The sequence below is a fragment of the Canis lupus genome, chromosome 24 (genome assembly GCF_011100685.1).
Source record: "Canis lupus familiaris isolate Mischka breed German Shepherd chromosome 24, alternate assembly UU_Cfam_GSD_1.0, whole genome shotgun sequence".
Taxonomy (NCBI): domain Eukaryota; kingdom Metazoa; phylum Chordata; class Mammalia; order Carnivora; family Canidae; genus Canis; species Canis lupus.
In genome coordinates this window covers 32471602-32484428 of record NC_049245.1, presented here as the reverse complement: position 1 = coordinate 32484428, position 12827 = coordinate 32471602, and the positions used below count along the sequence as shown (strand labels likewise).

Sequence of the window (12827 nt, the reverse complement as noted above, 5' to 3'; positions counted from 1 at the left end):
TAAATTTGGAAACCACTGACCTGCCACAGTGCCTTGATTTACAGAGAAGGAAACTGAGACCCAGACCCAGAGACCCCACAAGCAAGTGCCTGTGGTCCGTCTGCAAGTCAGGACCCGAGCTGGGACTAGAAGTGGTCCTGGAGGCCTGGTCTGGAGGCCAGGCCCCGCCAGGAAAACTGCCCCCTGAGTATGCCAGGGCCTTCCTCCAGCCTCTCTGGGCTCTGCCCAGGGAAGGGCCCAACCGTTCTCTCTGTGTCTCACCACAGACTCCGCCCTTCCTTATGCCTGTTTGGATAACTTTTCAACCTGTTCCTTCACAAGCTCTGCCTGAGGTGTGGCTCCTCGGTTGCTTGTCCCAGGGAATCCTGGGGCCTTGGCAGTGTGGCGGCCCAGGCTTGGCCGGTCCCACAGCAGACAGTTGTCAAACAGTGGCTGTCTGGGCAGAGGGAGGCCTGTTTACCCAGGGCAGAGCCCAGGCAGGGGCTGCAGCTTCCACCCCATGCCACTGGCCCATCCAGCCCCTCAGCATACTAACTCAGCTGTCCCTGGCTGTATTTGCTCATTCCATGAATTTTTATGGAGCTCCTACTGTGTGCCAAGCACTCTTCTACATGCTGAGGATTTAGCAAGGCAACAGAGGCCAGATTTCCTGCTCTAATGGAACTTACATTGTAGTGGAGGAGATAGATTTGTAATTCCAGAACTGTAGAAGATAAGAGGATTGATAGTGATGGGTGGAGGTGGGGCAGTCTTAGATTTGGGCAGTCAAGGAAGGCTGGCCACTCCAAGTGGGAAACTTTTGAGCTCAGACCCAGATTATAAGAAGAAATCCATTATGAGAAGAACTGGGAAAAGGGTGTTCCAGACAGAGGGAATGACAAGTATCAAGGCCCTGGGGCAGGAATATGTTCAGCATGATTTAAAGATAGTTAAAAAAGGGTCACTGTGGCTGAAATAGAGTAAGCAAAGGGGACAAAGACAGGAGAGACCAGCAGAGGGGCAGGACAGACAAGAATCGGAGTGCATGGAACCTCTTAGGTTAGGGAAAAAGACTTGGGTGACACAAAGGTACCAAAACGTGTTCAGCAGGGATTTTGAACACAATTGTAGTCTAAATTTCTCCTGTAACTTTAACTCTGCTTTTTCCCCTCTGGGGCTTTCTGTTATTCAGGTATACTCAAGGGTGTTTGAAATAGCATTTCATTATTCTCTTTTCCTTTTTAATTTAAATTTTCTTTTCAAAAGTTTAATCAAAGCTGCATAGGTGCAGGTGTACGGTTGGAAAAAAGCAACTACTTTTACAAAGCTGATAATCAGTAACAGTAGTTGTCCACCTTCTCTCTCCTGAATCTAATTCCCACTACCCAGAGGCAACCACTTGCAACTCCTTTAGCTAGTTTTCCTCTCTTTTTCTACATATCATGGTTATACTACTACTTCTTGATTTTTCAGTCTTAGATGTAACATGTTAACTCGCTAATAGGAGAGATCCTAGGTAACTATGTCCCAGTTTGGAGGTAAGTCAATATTCATTGTTTTCCTGTATATAACCACATTGCTGTCATTACTGTTATCCATGGCTAATGTCCTGTATATGAACCAAGAGTTTTCCCTGCATTCTCTCAGTTAATCTTCACAATAACACTATCAGGTATGTGTTGGTCAACATAACAATAATACTAACACTTTACATCCAACAACATTGGTTGTACCTGCAGAGGTATCCTGAGAGGTAAGCAGAACTGGCATTATTCATGGAGCTCAAAATGACAAAGAAAGTGCAACCTATCACCGTGGAGTGCAGTGGTTAAAATAAAACTCCTCTTCCAGCCACAAGAGAAAGAGCTGACATCCCTGAGTGAAGGAGATAAACTCTTCTATCTTACATTTTGGGTTTGTTTATTACACCAGCTAGCATTGCCCTTCCTAATACAATGCCTGGGTTTGAATCCCAGCTCTGACTCTTTGTAGTCCGTGTGGTTTGGGGTAAGTCATATCTCTGGGCTTTGGTTAGCCCTTCTGAGAAATGGGTATGATAGCAGGACCTAACTCAATTGGCAGTTGTGAGAATTAAAGGAAGTAATTGTTATAAATTATTTAGTTCAGAGATGCCTGGGTGGCTCTGGTTGAGCATCTGTCTTCAGCTCAGAGCATGATCCCAGGATCCTGGGATCGAGTCCCACATCAGGTTCCAGCAGGGAGCTTGCTTCTCCCTCTGCCTATGTCTCTGCCTCTCTCTGTGTGTCTCTAATGAATAAATCAATAAAAACTTTTAAAAAAATTGTTTAGAACAATGCCTGGCCCATTGTAAGTACTATTGAAGTGATAAATCAGAACTAGAAGATGAATGAACATGGACCCAGATATGGGCCATGTATGGCCCAGAGACATATATGAATCTTTAAAAGTATATTTTATATTAGTGCTTTAATATGCTGGTTATAAAATTTTCTAACACACAGTAATATAAAGTAAGTAAGATTTTAAAATGTTTGTCCATGTCCTCCTAAAATCAGCCCTACCCTGTGGGTACACCTAAGGAGAAGGACGCTATTTTTAGGTCTATAAAGAACCTTTGGGAACATTCTGTCCATGGCTTTGAAACCATTTTGACCATGACCCCATAAAATAGAGACTCTGAAGCCTGCCTGCCTGGTTTGGAACTTCAACATTTCCTCTTAATGCCTGTGTCACTTCCACTGAGTGAGTCAACCTCTCTGTGTCTCCATTCCCTCATTTATAAAACAGGGACATCAGTAATATCATCTACATCAGGGGGTCATTGTGAAGATAAGGAGTTAGTGTGTGTAAAGCTCCATAAGTACTTTATAGAATTTTGCTATGATCACAACCCCACACACACATCCATAAACATGTATAAATGAAACCAAAGTTTCACATAGGCAGAATTTATTCTCGCTGCAGTAGACAGACAAGGTAGGATGTTGTCTATTCGACTACTTCATTTTTCAAAATGTGATCATTGTGAAATTTGACTTATCCATTGTGATTTATAATTCATGTTCTGGTCTGTGTGAATGTTCTACTTCAGTGAAACTCTTTTTTAAAATGGTATGTTTTTCTTAAAGACTTTATTTATTTATTTTGAGAGAGAGCACACATGGGGGGAGGGCAGAGGGGGAAGGAGAAAGAGACTCTCAAGCAGACTCCCTGCTGAGTGTGGAGCCCTGATACAGAGGACATGGGGCTTGATCTCACGACCCTGAGATCACGACCTCAGTGGAAATCAAGAGTCAGATGCTCAAACAGCTGAGCCACCCAGGGGCCCCAGATAGTACATTTTTATTCAAAGAAAAGGCAAGAAATGGGAAAAAAAAAAAAAAACCCAGCTAATTAAGGATGCCTGGGTGGCTCCGTGGTTGAGTGTCTGCTTTCAGCTCAGGGCATAATCCCGGGATCCTGGGATGGAGTCCTGCATCAGGCTCCTGTAGGGAGCCTGCTTCTCCCTCTGCCTATGTCTCTGCCTCTCTCTCTCTCTGTGTCTCTCATGAATAAATAAATAAAATCTTTAAAAAAAAAAAAAACAGCTGATTATATGAACAGCAAATGTGCTAAAATTATTTTGTCTAGCATAGTAAGGGAACATTAATAGACTCAGGGTCCCGGGTAGCTGGGACATGCTGATCTATAATATCTAATAAAGACTGTTTAATTAAATTAATTATATTTTAAGCAGGAATAATATATCTGCTTAAAATTTTAAAAAATAGTGCTTCAAAGGCTTTTTAAAAATCATATATTAAAGCAAGAGTCATCAAACTAAAACCTCTTGGCCAAATCTGGCCCACTGCCTATTTTTGTAAATAAGGTTTTATTGGAACACAGCCACATTCATTCATTTACACGTTGCCTATGGCTACTTTCATGCAGTCAAGTCATCCAACACCAGAGCTGAGTGGTTGCCACAGTTCTATCTGGCCTGAGAAGCCCCAAATATTTACCATCTGGCCCATTACAGAAAAACTTAGCCGGCTCCTGTATTTAAGTTACAATTCAAAGCCCCTAAGCTTAAATTAAATCTTTTTCTATGTATAGCTTGTTCTATTCTATCCATAAGTCTAGCAAATTTTAACAATTATATTTTCCACAACATTTTACTTTGAAAAATTTCAAACCTACTAAAGATTGAAAGAATAGCACAGTGAGCTGACGTATCCCTCACCAAGATTCACCAATCAGTAAGTAGCAATCTCTCACATTTGCTTTATCACCATCTATGTTTCTGTCTGTGCACATTTTTATTGAAATATTTGATGTTAAAAACTGCATATTCAAAAAATAAAAAATAAAAACAAAAAACTCATATATTCACATTTGCTGTATATATTTGACTGTGTGTGTGTGTGTGTGCATGACCCCAAGATAGAGGTGGTCAACTGGGTAGCAACAAATTCATATTTCCCCTTCCATAATTTAGAGCTATTCCTGGAAAATAGCTGGCCTATAGAAACCACACATGCCAGATTCCTCTGTTTTTGGCCAATGTCATATGACTAGTTCTGACCGATGGAATGTGAGCAGAAATAACAAATGCCATTCCAAGAGAGGGCCACTTCTGGGGTTCCTGGATGACTATGTGACAGAGGTAAATAAACTTCTAATTTCCATTTTGGTTTTTTTGGTTGCATCACCTAGTGCTGCCCTAAATAATAAACCTAATAAATTGCATGAACCATTAATGGGTCAAGATTGCAGCTTGACACACTAACTGGTCCTCTGGCTTTCCCAACACTGTTGAAACATGGAGTCCTTTCATCAAATGCTCCGTGCAAAGACAACATGCAGCTTCTCTGGTTGAACCAGAGGTGGTGAGTGGGGGAGGCTAGGAGTCTGGTCCATGTGAACACCCAAATTGGCCTCAAAAGTGAACCCTGGGGCATCACTCTTGACTCCTCAAGGTCTAGTGAATACAGCATGATGTCTCCTGAATAAGGAACACACTCCCTTTTCTCAGAAGAGGAGGTAGAGAGCCAGTAGAAGGACGTGAGTGGGATCACAAACAGCTCTCTGGGGCCAGAGCCTTTTCCCACATCTGCGGCCAGGGCAACTCTGCTCCCACTATGTCCATGCCTCCCATCTACTTCCCACAGCCCCAGGCTCATGAACCAGGCCCCTGAGAACAGACCCCTCTGACAGACTTCAGAGGGCATCTGAAGGCTTGGAAGTAAACTTTGTTCTGACTCTCCACCCGGACAATCAAGTCCTGTAAACCAGTTACATAGCCCTCCTTCATTTCAGTGTGTTCCACAGCTTCTAGAAGATGCCCAGCACACAGTAAGCATTCAGTTATTTTCTCATAGTAGGTACACACTCTATAGGTATTGTAATAATCATTAAAACTTGTCTAGCAGTTTCCTTGCACATGACACTCAACACTTTCCAGATATAAACCTCATTTGATTCTCACAACAACCCTACAAAGTGGGTAACACTATTATCACCTCATTTGACAGATGAAGAAGGTTGCAATTTGAACCCAGGCAGCCTGACCCTGGGGTCTGAGCTGCTAATCATGGTAGCTCCTAGATGTTATTGTAGGGTGATAGTTGTAGCTAAAAGAATGAAGATTTGGTGTCAGACTGACTAGGTTTTCATCATTTGTTTGCTGTGTGATGCAGCAAAACTTAGTGACTCTGAATCTCAATTTCCCTGTTTATAAAATGAGGATGATGCTTCTCACCTGATGGGTCATTGCAAGGATTAAAAGGGAAGAAACAAGGGTGCCTGGCTGGCTCAGTTGGTAGAGCATGCGACTCTTGATCTCGAGGTCATGAGTTTGAACCCCACACTGGGTGTAGAGATTACTTGAATAAATAAATAAGTAAGTAAATAAAATTTTAAAAAAAAGGAGGGGGGAAGGGAGAAGAAATGTGTGGGAAATATCAGAAAGGGAGACAGAACATAAAGACTCCTAACTCTGGGAAACAAACTAGGGGTGGTGGAAGGGGAGGAGGGCGGGGGGTGGGGGTGAGTGGGTGACGGGCACTGAGGGGGACACTTGACGGGATGAGCACTGGGTGTTATTCTGTATGTTGGTAAATTGAACACCAATAAAAATTATTTTATTAAAAAAAAAGGAGGGGGATAAAACATCTACAGTAAAGCCAGAGTCCTGCCTGTCACATAGGAAGGGCTTCAATGGGAACAGATTCCTTTCTTCTTCTCAGGTCCACCCTCATGCTAGAGGCATGTGAGTCAGTCAGAAAGAAATGGAAGGCATAGTTCCTACACGTAAGTATCTCCTAATATTTTAGGAACAAAATAAATCATTCCCAGAACAATCAGAAAACTCCCAAGATATTTTCAATAAAGGACAGAATCAATTGCAGTCAAGTGCAAGTAAAATCTGTGCGTGTTATGCCAGGCTCTAGGCCTTTGCATATGGTATTTCCTTCCCTCCCCTCTCTTGGCTGATTCCTGTGAAACCTTTGGGTTTTAGCTTAGATATCAGTCGACTCCTCCAGGGTCAAGAGGTCCCTGATTCCTTGCCCTCCTCCTAAGTCCCTTTGTGTCCCCACAGTTCCATATCTATGTATATCCTGTTGCTCTGTCTTTGATGATGGCTAGGCCATGTGTCTTCCCCACCAGATGAGGTAATCCCGAAGATCTGAAGCCATATTTTATTCTCTTCCATCCCCACAGTGCCTACCAGAGTGCCTGTATTCCATAAGCCCTAGGTAGAGGTTTATTGAAAAAATGAACTAGGGAACAGTGACTTAATGAATACAGGAGCCTCCCAGGTGGAGATAGGACCCACTCTGGGCATTGATATCCTCCCTTTATAAAATGGGATGAAATAAGATGATGGTTTCTGTACTTCAGCTCCTCTGGACCCAAAATCACAGAAGCAACTTAATAAAAAAAATTAAGGATTCTTAAAACTCACCCCAAAAGATTCTAATTCACCAGGTCTGGGGTGGAGCCTCAAAACAAATCATTTTAAGGAGGCTTTTATTTGCAGATAGGTTTGTGAACCAGTGAATCATAGAGGCTGAAATTGAGTTGAGGTGAAATGGGAAGAGGTGATAAGAGAGGGAAAACTATACTTGGGGAGCAAGGAGTGGGAGCAGCCATGCCTGACATCCAACACAGTCCTGTAGCTGGCCAGCATCTGACCCCAACCCAACTTTGGGCCCATCAACACTTCAGGGAAATGGAGCATTTTATAGTTTATGATACTTCCTCCTTCATTAGCTCATAGAATCCTCTCAACAACCAAGTTTCGTTTGATGGATGAAGAAACTCAGAATCAGATGGCTGAAGCAAAGTGTTAACTAACCATTGTACAGCTTTCAATGGGAGAGCCACATACTCAAACTGCCTCTGACAACAGCTCTGAACTGGCTTGAGACTGATGCTATTGGTCAAGGAACTAGACCTACCTCCCCAGGAAAAAACAGGCTCATCTGTCACTTAGATATGCTACCCTGCTGGAAGAATGTTGACCAGTGGCCAAATCACCCCGTCTCCTCATTTGTTTGGTCCTAAGCACTTGCAGGTGCTGCCAGCCCAGCCCAGCATATCTCATCCATCCATCCATCTATCCATTCATCCACCTATCCATCTACCTATCTATCCATCCATCCATCCATCCACCCAGCCATCCACTCATCTATCCAATTACTTATTCATCCACTTATACATCGTCCACATATTTCTTCATCCATCCCATCTATTTCTTTATTCATTTATCCATCATCCACCATAACTGCCCGTCTGCCCATCTACCCACCCACCCATCACATCTGTTCATTCATCCAACCATCTTCTCATTCATTCATTTATTCATTCAATAAACCTCCATCAAAATCAACATAGGGCCAGGTCCTGAGGTAGCCTGTAGTAAAACAACAAGGATCAGAAAAATACAGACCTTGCCCTCAAGAGATTTGAAATGCTTGGAAAAATAACAAACTCCCAAAGGACCAAAACAAATAATTAAGGGAAGGTAAGAAAAGCATGTTAAAAGAAAAAGCATAGGAAAGGGTAGGAAAATAGTGGAGCCAGGAGTCTGGTTAGCACACAGATAAGCACACCAGTGCATCTTATACTCATAATTGCTAAGGGCAGCTCCAGATTTGCCTCTGAGCTAGTTCCTGGCACCCAAAGCAAACACTACCACATAAGAGTCACAGTATATTCAGTTGTGGCAGACACCATGCAGCACCTATTCCTGCTTCCTCATAACACAGTAGTGTTGTACATGCCCAGGGCACATTTAGAAATGTCTGGAGACATTTATGGTTGGCACAACTGATGGGGAGGGATGCTACTGGCTTCTAGTGAGTCAAAGCCAGGAAACCTGCTAAATATCCTACAATGCATAGGGCAGTCGCCGCAATAAAGAATCATCCAAGCCAAAATGTCAATAGTGCTGAAGCTGAGAAACCCACTCTGAGAGAACCCTGATTTTGTTTGGAGCAGCATTGTGCCAGACTCCAAGAAAAGAATATCGTTGGTCTAAGCCAATCTTGGCTTTCAAATTTCTTTCTGCTAGATACTTAATCTCAGCTTTCCTTGAACCAGGGAAGTCTGCTGGGAGGTTTCTGGGGGAAATTTGCTTTTTGATAAAAGAAACAAATGCTTCAAGGAATATCCCTTCCAGCTTCAGGCACTTGAGGGTAGATGTGATGCTTGCTACTGTGCCAGCCATGTTGGGTCTGTAAAGCCACCACCGTGAGCACAGAGAGAGGAAGGAGGGAAGAGCATGATCTGGCTGACATTATTATCATAGGGTTGTTTCTTAAAACCCCCTTCAATTCACTCATCCAACAAATGCTTATTGAGCATTTATTCTGTGCCAGCCACTGTGTGAGACGTGCAAGGCTGAACAAACCACTGAGAGTCCCTGACCTCGTGGAGTTTATAGTTGAGTGGGGGATACAGACTCCACAACGCACACCAATGCTATCTGATCAGTCATGATGAGAACTATAAAGAAGAAGCCAGTGTACCATGAGCACATTGCAAGTCCAAGGGAGGGTCAAGTTCACCCAGCATCACCACGCCAAAGATCAGCCCCTCAAAGACTGTCCTACTAGGGCTCAAAAAATGTGAGATGGCAACTGAGATTTATTACATGCTTACTCCGTGTCCGGCACTATTCTGAGTACACAAGTACTCAGTACACAAGTTTTAACTCGCATGATCCTAACCACGACCTTGCCTGTCAGTGCCTCTCCTGAGGCTCTGCTATGTACCACATCCCTTACCCTGCAACTTACCTCTGCAATTGCAGCCTTAAGGGGTTTGGTATTATCCCCATTAGAGAACTCCAGGAGAAGGGGTGCTCCTCAAAGCACTTGTTTCTTTCCTAGAGCTTCCCAGTCCTCTTCCCTAGTTCATTTTATAGGTGAAACATGAGGACTCAGAGAAGGGTAGGCCACACAGTTTTAAAGGGAAGGGGATGCTAACCTAGATTTATTTTCTTTAAAAAGTAAGGTCTTTTAGCCTCTCTCTGTGTTTCTCTCTCTCTCTCTCTCTCTCTCTCACACACACACACACACACACACACACACACACACCAACAAACGCCCAACTGTCCCACGCCAACAATGTTCTTCTGTTGATGTTTGCTGCAAATCTGGCCATAGGAGCTCTCCTTTCTCTGTCCAGCCAGGTCTGTAGCTTTAGTCAACAGAGTCACAAATGGACTAAAGTCAGATAATTTTTTTTTTTTTAACAATCCTGAGCTTTAGTTTTTCTCCTATTCTTGGAGATAACAATATTGTTTATCTGGAACAACTGTTACAAGAATTAAATGAAGTAATAGGCATAGAACATCCATCCATCTAACCATCTATCCACCCAACCATCCAACAAATATGTTTTGCATGCTTGCTTTGTGATGAGCACCACCGAGAGGTCGGGATGAAGGGGCGTAAGGACACTACAAAGTACATAGACCTGGGAGACAGTGAGAGGCTATCAGGTTAGATTATTACAGTATCCCCTGGGAGGAATGTGGGGCGCCTTCTATTCATCTCTAGCGTAGGGTTGTGGCCTGGGGCTCTCCATCCTCAGAAGCTGACTTTCTGGTCCCTATGCAGACAGCGTCTTCCTCTGGCTACAGGTCAACCAAATCTTAATTGTGTTTTAACCTTGGATGAAACAACTAAGACATACCTAGCCCTCCAGCTATGCTATCTCCTCTCCTCTCCTCTCCTCTCCCCTCCTCTCCTATCTCTGTGAGATAGGTCCCGTCAGGTCTCTCTATTTTGCAGGTGAGGAAATAGATGCAGAGAGGGGAAGTGACTTGCCCAAGGTCATATAGGGGGTGTATGGGGGTGGATCCCCAGGCTACTATTGGTTGGTCAGCCTCCGCTGCTATTACTCTCCCCGATCACATACTTCTTCTTGATGGCAGATCAAAGAAAAGATCCCCTGGACCAGTCAAGAGACCAGACCCTGATTCCTTAAGGCCATCCATCCTTAGCTAATGACAATGTTAAATAATATTTCTTGAGTCCTTATTATGTCCCTAGTGGCAAGAGCACTTGGCCTCCTTTCATCCTCTGTGAGGGTCCATAAGACACCTTCTCTCCACCGCAAAAAGAAGGCAACCAAGGCATACAAATGTTGAATAATTTGTCTAAAGTCACAAAACTAGATCCTGGCTTCCAGAGGCCGAGCACTGTGTGTGTTCGTGCGATTTAAATCAATTTATAAAATGCACCTGATGTTTAAAAAAAAAAAAGTTAAAAAGATTTCTTGAACCTCCCTCCTCAGCAATAAAACTCTGTTACTGGTCTTTCTGTCCTTTTACTGGTTTTCTATGCAAATACAAATATGTGTATACATACACATGCGTATATCCGTTCTGTTATCAGAGATGCAAAATGCTACACACGTTTCTTCAGTTTATTTTTTTCACTAAGTGTAACCTAGAGGCCCTTCCCTATCTGTACACAGATCTGCATTTTTTAACCTTCAACAATAGGATAGCATTCCTTGCTAAAGATACATCATGCTTTGTTTACCCATCCTTTACTGTGGGACACTTGGGTTACTTCCAATTGTGGGGTCACCCCAGCAGCAGAGCCTGGGCTTTCACCCTCAGTAACACACTCTTCCTTAGCCTTGCACCTCAGTTTCAAACATCTAGCGCGAGATCATTTCCCTTTCCCGACGCCCCATGCTGTGTGCTGCTTGGAGCGGCTTCCCTTTGGTGAATCATCCAGAGCCAACGGCCCTCATCAGAGGGATCGGCCAACTCTCCCCTTGGGTCCCATCCCGCCTAGACCATGAGCCAGCTCTATGCTAGGCCCAGCCGAGCTCCCCGTCGGCTTGGACTTGCCTTGATAACCTGGGGTTGGCAGTTCCAGCCCAAACCTCTGTGGAATTTTGGAAAGACCCCTGGGATTTAGCCCCAGGAAAACAGGCTCTTGGCAGGCAAAATGAGAAAGCCCCTGCTCCGGGGCTCCTACAGCCCCTCCCAGCACTTCCCAGACCAAAAATGCATGCTCCTGTTTGGGACTTTAGTGAAGCAAGTCACATGCATCCCCTGGGCTTCCTGCTATTCTCCAGGAGACTCTAGAGTCTTTGGGCTTCTTAGAAATGCATAATGAGGCGTCCCATGGCCTCCCAAACTTGACCATGGTCCTGCCCTGTCCAGTCCTCCCCCAGCCCCACCACTGGTCCCACTCACCATAGGGACTCTCCACTGGAGCCCCGAGGGGCGCGTTCACACTGACCATGGCCGAGCCCACCCAGCCAGAGACGCGGGGGCATGGAGGAGCCGGGCTCCACACACAACAGCAGGGCCACCGGGAGCCAGTCCACCAGGAAGGCAGTGAGCACAGCCAGCTGCCACCGCCTGGTTATCTTATTGATTCTTCTAATCACCCAAGGTGGGTGGATACGTTAAAGAGTAACCAGTCACTTAGGGAACCTGCGGCTGAGGACTGTCACTGTTACCATGACAGCGGCAACCTGGCCAGACCTGAGGTCCACTTGGGCCCCAGTTCTGCACTCTGGGGTTGAAGATACCTGGAGCCAGATAGAAAGGACACCAGCCCCTCACCCCAACTTGAGGTAAGGGGACTGGCCAGGAGGGGATGAGGAGGTGAGAGTCCAACCTGGGTTGGGTTTTATGGCTCCACATAATGGGTGTGGCGAGTGGCAGGAGGGAGGGGTAGCAGAGAAAAGGAGGGGGTGGAAGACCATACATACTGAACACCTATCGATGCTGGGAGCTGTACACAGGCATCACCACGTTTAAATTAAACCTCAAGGAGGAAATTGAGCCACAGAGAGAAGTTGCTTGCCTGCAGTCTCACAGCTGGTAACAGAGGAGTTGAGTTAGCATTACAAACTACAATCTCCCCTTCATCTAATATCTATTTACTGAGCACCCACTGTGTATGCCAGGCCATGTCCTAGGCTCCAGAGATAGAGAAATGGGCAAAGTAGGCATCATCCCCGCACCCATGGAACTGTGGACTACTGGGGGAGACGGGAATTTGTCAGACTATATTGAAGATTATTCAAAGACCTTATGACACAGATATGATTACAAACTGGGGAGGGCTATGAGTGATGGAGAAACACAGGCCTGACCTCCAGGCCCATGGACCAAAGGCACTCTGCCCACCCCCTCCCCTGGTCCTTTGGCCTCCTTCCCATTCAAAAGGCAACCTACTGCTGAAATTCGCATCCTGCCCTCCGACTGCAGAGCCCCCCTCTCCGCATCTCAGCCCTCTTGCATACTTACTGGACACCTGCTCTTTGACTTCTTTTGGAGCAGTCCCATTTCTTTCATCCCAGTGTTGAGTCTGACGGCTTGATTTGGATTCTGAAGTCACCTG

The 12827-nt window shown here is 44.8% G+C and overlaps 1 protein-coding gene across 1 annotated transcript in view; it reads right to left on the bottom strand.

The window, feature by feature from the left end:
• Positions 1 to 11917, bottom strand: part of HNF4A (hepatocyte nuclear factor 4 alpha) — a 60533-nt gene extending 48616 nt beyond the window's left edge. The window contains exon 1 of the mRNA XM_038572398.1: positions 11669 to 11917. Coding sequence (XP_038428326.1) covers positions 11669 to 11717 — 49 coding nt within the window. The 5' untranslated portion in view covers positions 11718 to 11917. The remainder of the gene's footprint in view (positions 1 to 11668) is intronic.
• Positions 11918 to 12827: the final 910 nt, after the last annotated feature.